We start from the raw sequence: 17,133 nt of genomic DNA on the forward strand, positions 1-17,133 counted from the left end.
CAAATAGCAAAGAGAGACTTTCTAGAGGGAGACTCCTACCATCTCTACATCCTCCCGATCCCTTCCCTACCACACTCACTTCCACTGTCCATGCTGAGAACTGGGAAAGGGAAGAACCTGAAGCCCAAGTCACTGCCCAGGTGCACCCAAACTGTGACAAGGACACAGGTGGTCAGTTACAAGGTCCTGCTCAGTGACATTTTCTCATTAAGTTTTCCTGGCCCTCCCCACTCAAAAGACAAATAAAATTCACTTAGTGTTACTGTAGCACAGAGTGAGCCGGGGGTTCTAACTGTATGGTTTCCTTGTGTACTGATGAGAAAAGGGAGGCTCCCTGTGGGGCTACTTCCACACTGAAGTCCTGCTCCTATCCAGTCTGAAAACCCAGAAGCACTGAATGCAGGCCACAAAGGACACAGCAAGGTCAAAAGTAATGAAAACTGTGTGAGGTTGTGGCTCAGTGGAAGAGTGCTCGCCTGGCATGCATGAGGCACTGGGTTCGATCCTCAGCACCACATAAAAATAAACAAACAAAATAAAGACATGCTGTCCAGATACAACTACAAAAAATAAAAATAAAAAAATAAAGTTATTGTGTCCATCTACAACTAAAAAAAAATGCAAAGAAGATTGCAGTGGGGGGAGGGGGGCTGGCGGCACAGGTCCCTAACTAGAGATGCAGATTTCTCCAAAGCATATGGGAATCTGGAACAAACATCCCAGGAACTGGAGGAACACAGAGCAAATCACCTTGATGGAGGCACTGGCAAATCTGGAAAGTTGCTTGATGTGCTGTCCCTTCTTGCCGATGATGGCACCCACCGCCTGGGCAGGAATGAACACCTGCACCATCTCCTGCTCTGGAGCCTGCTGTAGGACAAGGACTTCTTACCAAGGGCCTGAGGGAAGGACCCAGGGGGTTCCTCCATTCCTCTGCCTTGCAGCCTCAAGGAAGAGGAAGTGCAGGTACCCAGCAGTACCCCTATGCTGCTGATGCATGCATGAGCTTTTAGCTCATCCTAAGCCCAGCAGGCCCAAAGGTAAGAGGCTGAGTAAGAGTGAGGAAAAGTGTTGAGCATCCGGGTAGCAAGCTCTGCTGGGCTCGGCACAGTTAGCATTCTGGAGTCAGAGCCCAAGGCTGGGAGCAATGCAGAGGAGGGCCATCTCAGAGACCTCCCATCCTTCTCCTGAGCACAGGGAGTTGGGCCTCTTAAGGTAGACCACCCACAAGGACTGGGATCCCTGAGATAAGACCTTCCACTTACCATAAAGGAGCTGTAGGGAGCAGCACCAGTAACACTGCTGGGAGGTGGTGGGACTGTACTGGACGAGGCTGGGAAAAGCCCGACGGCGGCCAAGTTAAGGCCAGGGATGAGGTGAGACTGCAGCTGGGGAAAGAAGGTAGGGAGCAGGTCAGCTGAGAGAGCCCAGTGGTCCCTTGCCTGTGGCCCTGGCTGGTAAAGGTCAAACAACCCCAGAGGAAGTGGGCCAAAACCTTGAGAACTACATGCTTTTACATAAAAACCTGCCTGGCCTCGTGGTTTTCCTGTATTCTCAAACTACACAGCTGTGGAATTGTTATTGAGGTCATGTCCTCACTGGACTAAGAGCCAGCACCTCCAACCTGAAGAGCCAACCAGCCCTGGATGTCAGTGGCCCTTCCTCTATGGTGGGTTCATCCACTCTAGTGGAAGACAGACCAGACTCATAATGCAGTAATCTAATGTTCAGCAGAGCAACAGAGCTCCCTCTGACTTCTAGAACTCAGTGGTTCCATCATATACCACTTCCACCCACATTTTCTTTTTTCTCTGTACTGGGGATTTAACCCAGGGGCAATGAACCACAAAGCTACATTCTCCGCCTCTTTCTAAAATTTTGACAAGTAGAGCATCCCTAAGTTGCTGAGGCTGCTCTTGAACTTGTGATCCTCCTGACTCAGCATCCCAAGTCACTGGGATTATAGGCCACTGCACCTGCCTGCACTCTCCTTTTGAAAATCAGATGAAAAATATAAAACCCTCTCTCCACTAAAGTGCACATAACCACAAAGTTTACAGGAGGTTCACAGCCACTCAGCCCAAGACTGAATCTCAACTATAGGAATCTATAACACTCAAGACTGGATTCTCCACACAAATCGAGGAAACATATGAAAAGTCCCTGTTAATTAAATGTGGTGAAGTTATTTCTGAGGCTGAAAATGTTGCTCAGTGGTAGAGTGCTTGCTTCAGGTTCTGCCTTTCCTCGCCTGGATTTCATTCCCAGCATTGCAGGGGGGAAAAAAAAAAGCCATTTCTGATGAGCTCATGTCCAAAAAACAGAAAAGTGATGCTCCAAGGCCTTACAGCACAGGGTGCATGTGACTATCACCTTCCTGTCCATGGCCAGGAAAGGGAACACAAAGGAGCAAGACCTAATACTCACGCTCATGGCGGCCACGTCATTCTCATAAGCCTCCCGAACTTTCTTCATGATTTCCTGCTCAGCCCTGCAGCAGTTCTCAATGGCCCCCTTCACGGTGATGGTTCTCTCCGGGTTGTAGAGGGTGAGGTCCTGCAGCCTGGAGAAAAAACAGGGTGGTCTCAGGCTTTCACTAGCAGCCCAGGACCTGGCAGGGGATGAGACCCAGAGACCATCCAAGTCCCAGGTCCCCCACTTCTGTAATCGGTGTGACTTATGGCAAGTAATTCTCCATTTCCAGCCTTTGGGGCCCTGATTTTGTAGCCAGGTCAGAGACAGAGGTACAGAGAGATGAGATTGCTCCACTGATACCCTTCTGCCAGAGTGGAGCCAATCCTGGGCAGGTTCCAGTCACCAGCCAACCCCAGCCAAGCCTAGAACCTGGCCCCAACCTGTTAAGTCTCCAACATGGCTGGAGGCAATAGTTTTTTAGAAGATAGCAGTTACACTGCCCACAGGCTGGTAACTGAAGGAATGAGGAGACTTGGTACTTGCATAAAGGTAATCCACCCCTTAACTTGTTCTTCCAGGGAGGGACAGCAAGCCTCCCCATAAACAGGAAAGTGGGGGCTGCCTTACGAGGAGATGGTGATTTTTGTCTCTGTGTCCTGCTCCACCTTCTTCAGGTTCCGCCCTTCCTTGCCAATGAGACGTCCCACAAAGTTATTATGGGCCAGGATCTTTAGTGGGACTTCATCAGCCCTGGGGAAGAAACAGAGGACAAGAGTTCTTTTGGTGGTGGTCATCATGCCATCCCCAATATGGGGCTTATAGGACAAGCCACAAGACAAAAAGTGTTGGAAGGTTATAAAAATCAGCAGGTCAGTGGTTGCTTAGGAATAGAGAATTGGAAGAGGAGGACAGAGCGCAAAGGAACTTGGGGGCAAAGGCTTTATGTTAACTGTGATGATGGTTTTAATTGGTATAATACATATAAATAATAAAACTCAAAACTGTATACTTTAAAAATAGATAATATCATTAAGTGCTAGAGTTGGCTCAGCGGTAGAGCGCTTGCCTAGCATGTGCATGACACTGGGTTCGATCCTCAGCACCGCATAAAAATAGATAAATAAAATTTATAAAGCAGGGCTGGAGGCTGGCATGGTGGCACACACCTGTAATCCCAGCAATGCAGGAGGCTGAGAGGCAGGAGGATCAAAGCCAGCCTCAGCAATTCAGCAAGGCTCTTAACAACTCAAAGAGACCCTATCTCTAAATAAAATACAAAATAGGGCTGGGGATGTGGCTCAGTGGTGGAGTGCCCCTAAATTCAATACACAGTACAAAAAAAAAAAAGTGTTGCTGGAAACTGAAGATTTGGACTCAGTGACAGAGCACTTTGTCTGACATGTGTGAGGAGGCCTCCTTGGGTTCTAACCATAGTACCACCAAAAAGAAAGTTACGGGGACAAGAAAGTGTGTGTGAGCAGGAGTAAGTTAGCATTCTCTGAAGGCAAGAAAAGCTGGAGCCTTACGTTTTGGTGTCCTTTGCCTCCTTATGCATGATCTCCAAAATCATCTTACAGGCTGAGGAGCAGCCTTCGGGGGTTGAGTGGACGCTGATGGCCTTTTCCGCTGCACCTGCATTCTCCTTCCTATGCACATCAATCCTGAGGACCACAAGGACAAAGCCAGTTAGTTTTCCCCAGTGACAGTGGTCCTTAGGCTTCCCCACCTCAATCCACCAAAAGCAAAGAACATGCTCTTCTTCCAACAAGGCCAGTCAGGTACAGAACTGAGAAGGGCCAGGGAAATGTGGTCAGGCTGTTATTCTGACTCTCTCAGCAGGTGGCGAGGGACAAGTATGTCATCTACAACACTGATGCCAAGGTAGGGTTATCAGGCCAGGCTTGTAAAGCTGCATTTCCCCTTGAATTCTGTATGTCCCCCTTGAAGCAATCATAAGATACATTGTACCAACAAAAAGTAAGGAAAAACAGGATTTATTATGATTAAGGGAATAATGTGACCTTTTCTTTCCCACAGAGCACACCAATCAGCTATAAAAACTAGAGAAAGGTGGTAATTTATGGGTATGTGAGATGGGGGATAATTATAGTCCATATCATATGGCTCTATCTTTAGCCAGGTTTGACTAAGCCTGTGGCCACCAAGTGGTCATGAAAGCATAAGCATCAAAGAGCTACTGACTCATTACACTGGCATTTGTTTGAGACTTTCTGTGAAACTATATAAAACCCCAGTGGTATACCCCAGATCCCTTGTCCCCTGCCATCTGCCCACCGCAACCCAGGAGGCAGAAGTGGAACCAAGTGACCCCTAAGTATCCCAAGCAACTTTAAGAGTAAAATGTTGATGCCCCAGGGTGCTTCCAGGAGGTCTCCCGAGGAAAGAGGGAGTTCCCGCACCTAGCCTCTGTCCCCAGCAAACAGACTCACTTAGACTGCGTTTGTTTTGTGATGTTACGGATAGTGGCACCCTCCTTGCCGATGATGGCACCCACATATTGGGTGGGCACCAGGAGCCGAAGGGGGATGTCCACCTGCTGCTGCTTGGCTGGGGCCCCTGTTGCCACAGGAGAGCCCTGGCGGGGCTGACCACGGGAGCCAAAGCCTCCGCGGCGCCCATTCTCAGGACCCTGAGCTATCTGCTCATCAGGAATGTAGGAGACCTTCAAGGCATGATTCTCCAATTGGTGGCCGTTCAGCTTCATGATGGCTCTGGGAACAGAGGGGAAATCCACTGGTCACTCCAACCTATTGCCAATCACACCAGGAGCCTTCCTTGTTCAATAGCATTCTACCCAGTTACAACATGGAACACAGCGAGGAAAGGGAGGTAACCACCTCCTACCACCCCCATCTACTGTTTAAGAAAGCCTTCAGCTTACATGGTAGAAGACATCAAAAGAATAAATATAGAGATGCCTAATGACATTTGATGGGATGGCCTTCCATTTATATCATCAGAGAAGTGGCTTCCAGTACAAGGGAACATACAGTCTTAGGAGGAAAACAAAGTCATAGGTCTAAAAAAGAACCACATATGTGAAGTGACTTGACAAAGCTGACACCCGCAGTTTCTGGATAGGACTCCTACCAGAGGATGAAGAAACCAAGTACTAACTACTACAAAACCTTGATATTATAGATGATGAAGCCAAGGCTTAAAAATGTGTTAATCCTGTCCTGGCTTATCCCAATGATAAGTGAAGATACTCAAATGAGTTAAGACACTACTGGTTTGTGCACTAGGTAATTTCTAACCTAGTCCACACCCTACCTAGTCTAGACCTAAGTCTCATCAGCTGCAAAGTGGAGGTTGTTGCCTGCCCTGTCTATCTTATAACTGTGATGCATTCAGAGTTAATTTGTATATAAAGTGCAAGCGATGGTCCAAATTCGTCTTTTTGTCTATGTATATCAAATTACCCTGGTACCATTCTTTATAAAGACTATTTTCCCACTGAATTTTTATAGCATCTCTTTTTTAAAAAAGTGACTGGTTGATTCTCAACCTAAATGTTTATTTCTAGATTCCACTGATCTATGTCTGTTCTCCTGCACATAACTCATTGATTTGATTATTGCAGCTTTGAAGTAAGTTTTAAAATGTGTAAGTTCAAGTTCAAGACTGCCATGGTTATTTTGGGTCTCTTGCTCAATTTAATATCAGCTTTTCAATTTCAGTCAAAATGATATGTCTTACAGGATGCATGTGAGAATCACATGTGAAAGCACATGATAAAATAAGAGGCTTTTTTTTACACCAAGTCTGCCACCTTCCGTAGTTAAGAAAATTTGGTGTAAAACCCATTAGTAGAAATCACATTTTGATGTCAATCTATGATGAAGATGCTTTTCTTAAGTATATTAACAGTATAGAATATTTGTGATTTTCTGGTAAAGGTAACCCAAGACACAGGTCTTACTGAGTTGCTTAGAACCTTGCTATGTTGCTGAAGCTGACTTTGAACCCACGATTCTCCTGCTTCAGCCTCCCAAGTTGCTGGGATTATATAGAAGTGTGCCACCACACCCAGATGTGATACCACCATCCTGACACACAAAACCTCAGCTTGTTAGCAGTTAAAAAAAAAATGAGATCTGTAACAATGGTTACAGAGAAGCGTAACTGCTCAACCATGCTAAGGAGTTAGAAATTGTGGTTGTGATGGGACTGAAAAAATTCTACAAAAAAGCTTTAAGGAGGCAGCCTCCTGACCATCAGGACAATCAAATGTGAGGTAGGATATCACTGTCACAATCTTTTGAGTCCAGCATTTCCCCTATTCACCACTTGGTGACGCCTCCAACACAAAGAATCCCACATTTCCCTGGAAACCAGTAACCTAATCAGAGCCAAGGGCTTCTCCCAGACTGCCCACCTTTCCTGGAGGGTTCCTTCCTTCTATGTATTTTTGTGATCAATCCTAAAGACTGCCTGAACCTTTGAGATCCCTGAGGAGGTAATCTGAAGTCAATATTGAGAAACACAACGAAGACCCTAGCCTGCCTGGGATTTCCCACATAGCTAGCTGAACACTTTACCCAGACCTGTTGAACTGTCTAGTCAGAGGGATCAGATAACCACTGGCCCACAAAGACACCCCAGTCCCACTGCCAGGGCACTTACTGCCTGGTCTGCTCCCGGTTGGAATAGGTTACGTTCACCACTGCTGTCTCACTCTCAGTGTTCACTGCAAAGACAACAGGACAGGGTTATCAAGGTGATATCTGCAATCCCTACAGATAAACCCCCCCAGCCCAGTTTACCAGGTTTTGAGGTCAAGAAAACATCCAGCTAGCTACTGGAGGTTATGAAAGACTCCACTAAATGGTCAAGTTTCTGCCTGAGGCCCCTTCCACCAGAAATACTGGAAAGTTCAAACTAACTTTCTTGCATTCCTCCTCTCCGAAAAGCAGGAATACAAAGGGTCTGGCCCCCACATCTGCAGCTATATAGAATGGCAAACCTCCACCCCCAACATACACTCACACCTGGATCTGGGAGACAGATTTACCCATGGAAAGTTAAACTAGTTAAAAATCAAAGCAGAGAGTGAGATTAGCAATTCAAAGAAGTAAACATCCCAAGGTCTCTTAAGATATGGTTGGGGAACACCCAAATCCATTCTAGAATCCTACAAATCCCCAAGGACACACTCGAATGTATGAATACACAGCTACATGGATGAACAGGAGTGGATGTTGTAGGGTTTAGAAGAAAATCTGTCTGCATCTTTTCCAGGAGAAGACCTCCTGCCTGGAGTATTCTAACATCTTAGCAGTGAACTAGACACAGCAGGTCATCATAGCCTCAGAACACTGGCCATGAATCCCATCAAAGTCAATCTTTTGGCTTTCCTTTTCCCCCCATGCTTTTTTAACCTTCTGTCTTTTACATCAGTGCCTGTAACTTTGGTTCTTCTAAGGCCAGCTCATCCCAGTGTGGGGTACTGACTAGATAAATGAAGCCTCTGCCCTCTGGACCCTGATAAGGTCACAAAAGATCAGTGCAAATCCCTCTAAACCCCTCTGGCCTTCAGCAATGCTTTCCCAACTCAATGGTGAGTGACATTCTGACTTGACAAACAGAAAGGAACCTCTGCGTTCATGGAGTATACATTCCAGAGAGGCAAACAACAGTTATAAGCTAAGTGATTATAACCAGTTATAATCACTTTTAGCTTGCCCCTTTCCACAAAGAATACGGAAATCAATATTTAAATCTCAAAGTGACCAAAACCAGTATTTCTCTATCTATACACCTCAAGATGCTGAATATGGTGGCACAAGCCTGCAATCCCAGTGACTTGGCATTTAAAAATCTACTTGGAAGGCTGGGACTGTGGCTCAGTGGTAGTGTACTTGCCTTGCATGTGTGAGGCTCTGGGTTCGATTCTCAGCACCACGTATAAATAAATAAAATAAAGATCTTTCAACAACTAAGGGAAAAATATTTTTAAGGGGCTGGGATTGTGGCTCAGTGGTAGAGTGCTCGCCTAGCACGAGCAGGACCCGGGTTCGATCCTCAGCACCACATAAATATAAAGGCATTGTGTTGTGTCCATCTACACCTAAAAAATAAATATTAAAAAATATTTTTTAAAAATCTACTTGGAGGGCTGGGGATGTGGCTCAAGTGGTAGCGCGCTCGCCTGGCATGCGTGCGGCCCGGGTTCGATCCTCAGCACCACATACAAACAAAGATGTTGTGTCCGCCGATAACTAAAAAATAAATATTAAACTTGTCTCTCTCTCTCTCTCTCTCTCTCTCTCTCTCTCTCTCTCTCTCTCTCTCCCCCCCTCACTCTCTCGCTCTCTTAAAAAAAAATAAATAAATAAAATAAAAATCTACTTGGAGCCAAGCACATGCCTGAACAGATATATATGAGATGAAAATGACCAAAGACATGTAGCTATAAGTAAGAGCTTCTGAAGAGAAATGACCAATTAACAACTTCAGCCATAACCCAAAAATGGAGAAAACTACAAAATAAATGTGGGGGGGTGAGGGGTAGGGAGGTACTGGGCATTGTGGTAAGGACACTGAGCCTCATCCCCAGCCCTTTTTATTTTTCATTTTGAGACAGGGTCTCACTAAGGTGCTTAGAGCCTCACTAAACTGCAGAGAATGCCCTGAAACTTGTGATCCTCCTGCTTCAGCCTCCCAACAAGAGGCTGGAATTACAGGCATGGGCCACCTGTGAAAGTTAAAAAAACTTTTAAAATAAAAAGGCTGCAAGCCAGGCAAGGTGGTACACTTTTATAACCCCAGAAACTCAGGAGGCTAGGCAGAGGATCACAAGTTTGAGACCAGCCTCAGAAACTTAGCAAGATCCAATCTCAAAATAAAAATTAAACAAGACCCAGTCTCAAAAATTAAAAAGAGGTATAGCTGGGTAGTAAAGTGCCCTTGGGTTCAATCCCCAAAAACCCCAGCAGAAAATAAATTAGATAAATAGAAGACAGAAGAGACAGAAGAAAAAACCTGGGTCCAGGAATAAACGGTAGAGCTAAAAGGGGGCTTGGTGTCTAGTCCCCATGCCAGCCAAACTCCCTCTACATCCCATTCTATCTGGATCTTCCTGGTGTACTTATTTTATCACGGAATGGCAATCAGAGCAGGTCCCCAACTCCTCAGACACCCACCTCTCACCCTGACCCATCTTACCTTGCTCACAGTTTTCTACTGTTCCATACTGAGCCAGCAGACTATCCAGTACCTAGGAACATGGAGAAGGTGAGAAGACATAGAGAAGGGTGAGAATCCAAGTCAGGATCCCACTCTCCCCAAAACGCCAGGGCACAGGCAGAGCCATAGACAAGGACTGGGTATTACTGCCTTGTAGACTAACGATGATGGTGGCAGAGAGTATCTTTGAAGAGTTGTACTGAAGCTCTGCCTTGAAAGCTTTTTTGGGAAGCACATCCAGCTACCTGGGGCCCTATCGACTCCTACCATCACCAAGTTTAAAGAACACCCTTCCCACCTTCTTAATGTCTCTAGCCTTAGAAATAGCCCAAAGGTTGGAATCCAAGATGAAGGAGACCCAACCAACCCCAGACCCAGGAGACTCCTCCTTTCAATTCAAGCCAACCCAGACATGCCACCACCTGACCCCACCTCATTCCACCAACAGCTTTCCCCAACCACTTACTTCCCATCGGAGCTGAGGTGGAATATTTCGTATCTGGATTTTTCGACTCCTGAAATAAAACAGAAATGAGTCAGAGAAAGCTCTGGGAGTTTTAACTAAGACCCTGTGAACTAGTAGTAGTTTCTAATCTTTGTCCTAGTTTTTGACCTCGCTCCTTCTGGTCATCAAAATGAAATCTTACAGTAACTTTTCAGTAATGCAGCTTTGGAGATGGGGTTGTCTCAAATTAGACCAAATTACACCACAGACAGCCTGGGAACAGTGGTGCATTCCTGTACTCCCAGGGGCTCAGGAGGCTGAGGCAGAAGGATCACAGGTTCAAGTCTAACCTCAGCAATTTAGTGAGACCATCAGCAAACTTAGCAAGTCCCATTCTCAAAATAAAAAATAAAAAGTTTGAGGATGTGTTCACTGGTTAAGTGTCTCTGATGCAGAATCAAATGCTGGGAGCAGTTAGGTAACAAAATTCCCTAAAAAGTCACAACTGTTTTGTTACTACTTAGTGTTCTCACTCCATTCTTGTCACCACAACCAGCCACTACAATGCCATGCTAAATAAGACAAATTTAATTAATCTAACAACTCTCTAAATGGTACCTACTTCATGCTCTATTTTATTCAAGAGGCCTGGGGCACAGAAATGAACCAAACACAAAATGCTTGGCCTGAGGTGCTCACCAGGTTCTAGGGGAGACAATATATGCAAACAAATTACAGCAGATAATAACCAGGTTAAGCCCTTGGCAAGGATATGGATTTAAACCACTTATTAGCACTGATGTTGAAAAGATTATTTAACTTCTTTGAGGCCCAGTTTCCTCCCCTGTAAAGCAGGGATAATACCTATTCACAGGTGGTAGGTGGTGTTAGATATTTGTAAAGAGCTTAGCAAAAGGTTTGAAGTAAGTACTTATGCTGTAACAATAGATGCATCTGTGAATACTAAGGTGGCTGCGCTGCTAGGCCTTAGTACCACCTTCCCCCTCTTCCAGTTCCCTCTCCTAAACAATGGTTCCCCCTCCATCACATCTTTCAAATTCCTCTTTAAAATGTCCATTTTCCCTGAGGAAAGCTTTCAGGTTCAGGGTTGAATCCCAGGGCAATTGCTCACCACTCAAATCAATACCCTAATCTCTGAGTTTGAGACATTTAAATTGGCTTGATGTGTTAGTCAATTGTCATTTAGGTCTTTGGATATCATCGATCATAAAGTCTTAGTTCAAGAACAAGGTCCAACAAAATAGTCGCAGTTTGGAGGAAAGCTGGACTAGAAAGCCAGAGTCCAGTTCAAGCCCCTAAACTGACTCCATTGGGATGTTGGTTGACTCTTAGCCTCAAGCCCCAGTACCCTGCAGGATGTGCAATGGGGGCCAGCTCTTGTTCAGCTGAGAAAGGGATGCTAAAATTCTAATTGTAAATTGTGTCCACTTTGGCTATCCTGGTCCTGCTTACACCATTCACCAGTCTCCCCAGATACAAAGTGCAAACAGAAGGCTCTCTTCTATAAGATCCCTTCTAACTCTGCAATTCTGATAGGAAATTTTTATCCACAAAATATACTAATGAACATCCCTTTCTGAAATGAAATAACTTGTGGAAATAGAAGAGATTCTTTGTGGCATTCTACTTTGGTTAGTTCATGAACTTGACTTAATTACAGCAAGACAAAACAGTGAAGATCAGAAACAAATGCGGTTCCATATTCTCAGATTCTATCAGGCCAACCTGTGATTCAATCCATTGGCCAAGAGGAAGCCCCACATCTGCCCAAGTGAGCAATTTCCAGTAAGTCTTTGGATGACCAGATGGACAGACTATTTTCAAGCTGTCAAGAGAACTGGATAAATAAAATGACTACACCATTTTAGGATGGAGAGAACTGATTTAGCTTAACAAAATAACAGGGACATCCCAGACCCATGATGCCTCCCTTAACAGTATAGACTTCGGGATGAAGGGCAAGGAGTTGAGGACTGCCTGCCTGCCTGGGTGTTCAAGCCAATAAGGACCTAATGTAACCCAACTGCAGGAGCCTAATTTGAAGTAAGCTCTTTCAAGACTGTCCCTTGCTATAAGCTAAGGCCAAAGGTCAACACTTCCCTCTTCAAACTGTTTTAGAAACTTTTTTTTTTTCAGGGCAGGGAGGGGGAACAGGAGGGGTGGTAGTAGTGAAATCAAATCTCTGCTGGGATGTTAATCCATATCCTGAAAGCAATGGCAGGCAGTTTGTCTGGAATGTCTGGAATGTTCCAGGAGAGGGAGGGGGTGGAGGGCAGGGCCACCCAGCCAATGAAAGAAAAGATATCCTGGCAGCCCTCCCCCACCCCTCTAGGGCACATACCCCACCCACCCTGGGAACCCACTCCAGGGCCCCCCCCCAGGCCTCTTTTCAGCAAAGCCCCCAGCCCCATACAACACAGCTAGGAGGGCCTGGAAGAGCTGAGGCCATGAAGAAACTTTATCTTCTGGGCCCTTGGCCTGGTTTCTATTAAGTTTGACGCTACCTAATTTATTTCAGCCCCAAAAAGCTCATGGGGCAATGCTGAAAGTTGTAACCTGCATTCCCTTGCACTGGACCTTTTAGGTGACTCATTCATTCCAGAAACAAGTACAGAAGGCCCAGGATAGACTGGGTCAAAGCAGGGTGCTGAGGGCCTGGGGGATCCTCATGGTGGAAAAGAAGCACCATAAGTCACTTTTTCACTCCACCTGCGTTTTCTCCTGTAGAAACACTGGCAAGGCCTTTGTAAGGACTAAATAGAGAAAACTGAATGAAGCAGGGTGCTCATCCATGTTCCAGTCCCCAGATGGCTACAGGTATCCAGACCAGAATGGAAAAGGGTCAGCAAGTACTGCTGACAAAGAGTTAATGGTTGACAGGGATGACAACCATTGATTAAAAAAAAAACAAAACAACAACTTCTGAAATGATGGGAAAATAGTGGAAAACACTACTACTACTACTGCCTAAAGCCCCACTCCTGCTCCTCCACCTCCCAGGCCAATGGACCCCTCCCTCTCCAGGAACCAGTATCTGCCAGGGCAAGATGAGCTCCTTCCATACTAGAGAGATAACAGGCCCCCTACCCTGAGAACCATCTCTGTACCTGGAGTGCCTAAACTGCAACACCCATTATTCAACAAAAGAAAACTCCCCACGGTTCATCAACTGCACCAACCACCAGGAGCTGAAAATCTGTTGAATGAAAGAATGAAGCTTCCTGTCCCAAGAAGGCAGAAGACTGCACCAGCCCAAAGGCTGAACTGCATGCCCACAGCCTGCCACTTGCAGTGCCCTCCGCCTGCCCTGCCCATCAGGACACTTAAAAGGCCCTAGAGGGCTATTCACCAAATACATAATAGAGAACCCACTTCTCAAATGCTACTGGGCCACCATGACACAGTGGTCCTTCTTTTTGGAAAACACAGAGACAATAGAGAATGTCACTGCAACATATGGCTACATAGGAAAGCAAGGGATTTGGGAAGCTCAGGAGCCGGTGCCCAGGAAGGGAATGTAAGTGGGAGCTCTACTATCACTCATCTAGTTATCACTCATCTAGTATCACTCATCTGGACTTCAGGGAAAGGGTCACAATTAGGGAAGAGCCTGATTAAATTTTATAACAAAGAGATCTAACATTTGAGAAGCACTTACCACCTGCCAGACCCTAAGATTATATATTATATAATCCTCCCACTACCCATGAAGGTGGTACCAGTGCTTCTGTTTGAGAGACCAGGGCCAAGATTAAGAGGCTGAATATTTCAACCAAGTCGCACAGCCACTAAAAGAGCCAGGATTTGAACCCCACATCTGTCTGTTCCAGGCTCTTTGCACTCACCCTGTGCTACATTTTTGATGGCATAAAAGAAACAAAAAGCCTTTTGCTATAGTTCCATCATGTTAGGCTTGAAGACCAATTATTAATACTAAGAGTTCACACATTGAAAAGTAGGGCAGCCACAAGGGTGCTGTTTTCCAGTAAACCAAAATATCCCACCTAAGACTCATTAAGCTGTTAACTTCTTTTCCCAGCTGTGTATTTCCACACTTTATTGAAAAGTGATTTAATGACATGTTATTCTCTAAAATCACATTATGATTTGGGAAGTTCTTTGTCTCTGCCAACCTGTTCCTACCTCTTTATACCCCCCCCCATCTCACAGGGTAAGGTGCCACCTGCTGTGTGATGGCCTGCCCTTCCTAGTCTGAGGAGCTCCTTGAAACCAGGGTGGCAACAGCAGGTTTTAGAATCCTATCAAGTTTGGGCCCCAATTCCCAGAAGCCCTTGTTCTGAGTCAAGCCTGGACTTTCATCTCCCATGGGGAAGTAGGATTAAACTGGGATATTCAGATTAGATCCTTCACCTCCACCTTCCACAAGGCCATGCTTCTGCCTCAACATATGGTCTTGGGCAAGTCAAGCCTTCAACTCACTGAACCTCAGTTTCTTACATCTAGAAAACAAGGAATAGAATTATTCTATCTCCCGAGGTCTTCTGTCCCTAGGCAAGTATCAACCCTGTCTATCAACAGGAGAACTTTCCTGGGGTTGTGGCTGAGTGGTAGAGCACTGCCTAGCACGGGTGAGGCACTGGGTCTGATCCTCAGCACCACATAAAGATAAATAAAGGTATTGTGTCCACATACAACTAAAAATATATTTTAAAAAAAAATGCTGGGGATGTGGCTCAAGCCGTAGCGCGCTCACCTGGCATGCGCGCAGCCCTGAGTTCGATCCTCAGCACCACATACAAATAAAAAAAATAAAGATGCTGTGTCCGCCAAAAACTAAAAACAATAAATATTTTAAAAATAAATAAATAAATAAATAAATTTAAATTAAAAAAAACAGGAGAACTTCCTCAATTTGAGATTATCTGTGCCTTAATGGTCTGAATAATTAACTGACTGTTCACTTTCTTTCTTTTGTCACCAGGGATTGAACCCAGGGTTGCATAGCCATTGAGCCACATGCCCAGCCCATTTTTAAAAAATAAACAATTTATTTATTGCTTTGGTTACTTGGATTGAACTCAGGGGTACTCGACCACTAAGCAATATCCCCAGCCCTTTTTTTTATATATTTTATTTAGAGGCAGGGTCTCGTTGAGTTGCTTAGTGCCTCGCTGTTGCTGAGGCTGGCTTTGAACTCGTGATCCTCCTGCCTCAGCCTCTGGCCACTAGGACTGCAGGCATGCGCCACCACCACCTCCACTCTTTTCACTCCCACCAGAAAAATTAAAACCATTTTCACATAATTTCAAGACTTTAAGGGTTAATGAAAACCTTGGGATCCATCCAAGGTTAAGACACACATTCACACCTACAGGTAGGGCTTCGTGTAAATGATGTCCAAGTCTCAGACAAGCCTTATAGTGAGGGAGGATGTAAGAGGCAATTAAAAAATAATAAAGGTGAGGAGGCCTTGGGTATGGCTCAGTGGCAGAGCTCTTGCCTAGCACGCAACAGTCTAGAGTACCACAAATAGTAGTAGTAATAATAATAATAATAATAATAATAAAAGCTACACTGTGAGTAAGTTTGGTGTTACACTAGGATGTTGCAAGAGTGAGAAAAAAAAAAAAAAGATGTTCCAAAACTGCAGGAACACACCACTCACTTACCTAACCGGTACCAATTTCTATTGGGTCAAGAAGCTGGCTACCATGGCTTCTCTCCCAGTCTCTGGAACAAGTCCAGCTGCTGGGGCTATCCATTCCACAGAGGTTATCTTGGTATCTACCACACTCCAGGCCTATGCTATCCATCATGGTAGCCACTAACCACATGTGGCCTTGGAGCACTTACAATGTGGCTAGTTTAACTGAAGAACAATTTTAAATTTTATGTCAAGAATTTATACAATTTTTTCAATTGTGAATTTTATGTAATCTAAATACGTAATGAGTATCTCCAATAAAACACTTTGATTTTGTGATGGGCTAAGTGTAAAAAAAATACACACTGGATTCCTAAAACTTGAATACTCCCCTCCCAAGATAAAGAAAAAAAAAATCTCGTTAACCACTATTTATATTGGTTGTATTTTGAGGGTACTAGGGTTTTAATCCAGGGGTGCTTTACCACCTGGGTACATCCCCAGGCTTTTTTGAGACATGACAGTATCTCATCAAGTTAGTGGGGGTCTGAGTGTCTGCTAATTTGCAGACATGGGCCTCTAACTTAGGACCCTCTTCATCACCCTGGATTACAGGTTTGTGCCATAGTGGCCAGCAGAAATAATTTTTCGATATGCTGTCTTTAAAATTTCTTCAAGAGTAATTTCAGCCAAGTGCGGTGGCCACATGTCTGTAATGCCAGTGGCTCAGGAGTCTGAGGCAGGAGGATCAAGAGTTCAAAGCCAGGTCTGGGGATATAGCTCAGTTGGTAGAGTGCTTGACTCATATGCACAAGGCCCTGGGTTCAATCCACACTACCACAAAAAAAAAAAAAACAAGAATTCAAAACCAGCCCTCGGTAAGTTAGCTAGGCTCTCAGCAACTCAGCAAGACACTGTCTCAAAATAAAAAAGTCTGGGGATGTGACTTAGCGGTTAAGTTCCCCTGAGTTCAATCCCTGGAACCAAAGAAGTATTTTCACCTGTTTCATTTTCAGTATGACTGGAAATTAAAACTCATGTGCGAGGGCTAGGGATACAACTCAGTTGGTAGAGTGCTTGCTGCACATCCACAAGACTCTGGGTTGGATCCCTAGCAACACACACACACACACATACAAAAAAAAAAAAACACCTCTGTGTGGCTCATCTGTACTGCACAGTGCTGGGCACTGTCTGCATGCTGAGCACAAAGCGACAAGGATCCTGCTTCCCTGCAGTTTCAGTCCCATAGGAACCCCAGTGTGAACAGGGAGGGATAAAACAAGGCTGACTGGGAGAGGGCTGTCCATTGGGTGCCTGCCCTCAGAAACAGTGATTCTGCAGGCTCTTCCAACAAAAGGGTCCCAGTGAGGTTGATGTGGGCGTGGAAGGGTCCTCACAAAGCTGGAGCCCTTCAGGCTGCATCTCCAAGCTGGAA

The 17,133-nt window shown here is 45.2% G+C and overlaps 1 protein-coding gene across 4 annotated transcripts in view; it reads right to left on the bottom strand.

The window, feature by feature from the left end:
• Igf2bp1 (insulin like growth factor 2 mRNA binding protein 1) overlaps positions 1 to 17,133 on the bottom strand; it is a 38,640-nt gene that overhangs the window by 3,405 nt on the left and 18,102 nt on the right. For 2 of the 4 annotated variants that reach the window (XM_048787596.1, XM_015495863.2), the window contains exons 3-11: positions 10,091 to 10,139; positions 9,604 to 9,655; positions 7,063 to 7,126; positions 4,866 to 5,147; positions 3,942 to 4,076; positions 3,043 to 3,165; positions 2,428 to 2,563; positions 1,266 to 1,388; positions 751 to 867 (exon numbers count right to left, since the gene is read on the bottom strand). In XM_048787596.1, the coding sequence (XP_048643553.1) occupies positions 751 to 867; positions 1,266 to 1,388; positions 2,428 to 2,563; positions 3,043 to 3,165; positions 3,942 to 4,076; positions 4,866 to 5,147; positions 7,063 to 7,126; positions 9,604 to 9,655; positions 10,091 to 10,139 (1,081 nt within the window). Of the gene's footprint in view, positions 1 to 750; positions 871 to 1,265; positions 1,389 to 2,427; positions 2,564 to 3,042; positions 3,166 to 3,941; positions 4,077 to 4,865; positions 5,148 to 7,062; positions 7,127 to 9,603; positions 9,656 to 10,090; positions 10,140 to 17,133 lie in introns of all 4 variants that reach the window. The other 2 variants (XM_015495862.1, XM_015495864.2) reach the window with 2 other exon arrangements.

Source organism: Marmota marmota, unplaced genomic scaffold, assembly GCF_001458135.2.
Source record: "Marmota marmota marmota unplaced genomic scaffold, marMar, whole genome shotgun sequence".
Classification (NCBI taxonomy): domain Eukaryota; kingdom Metazoa; phylum Chordata; class Mammalia; order Rodentia; family Sciuridae; genus Marmota; species Marmota marmota.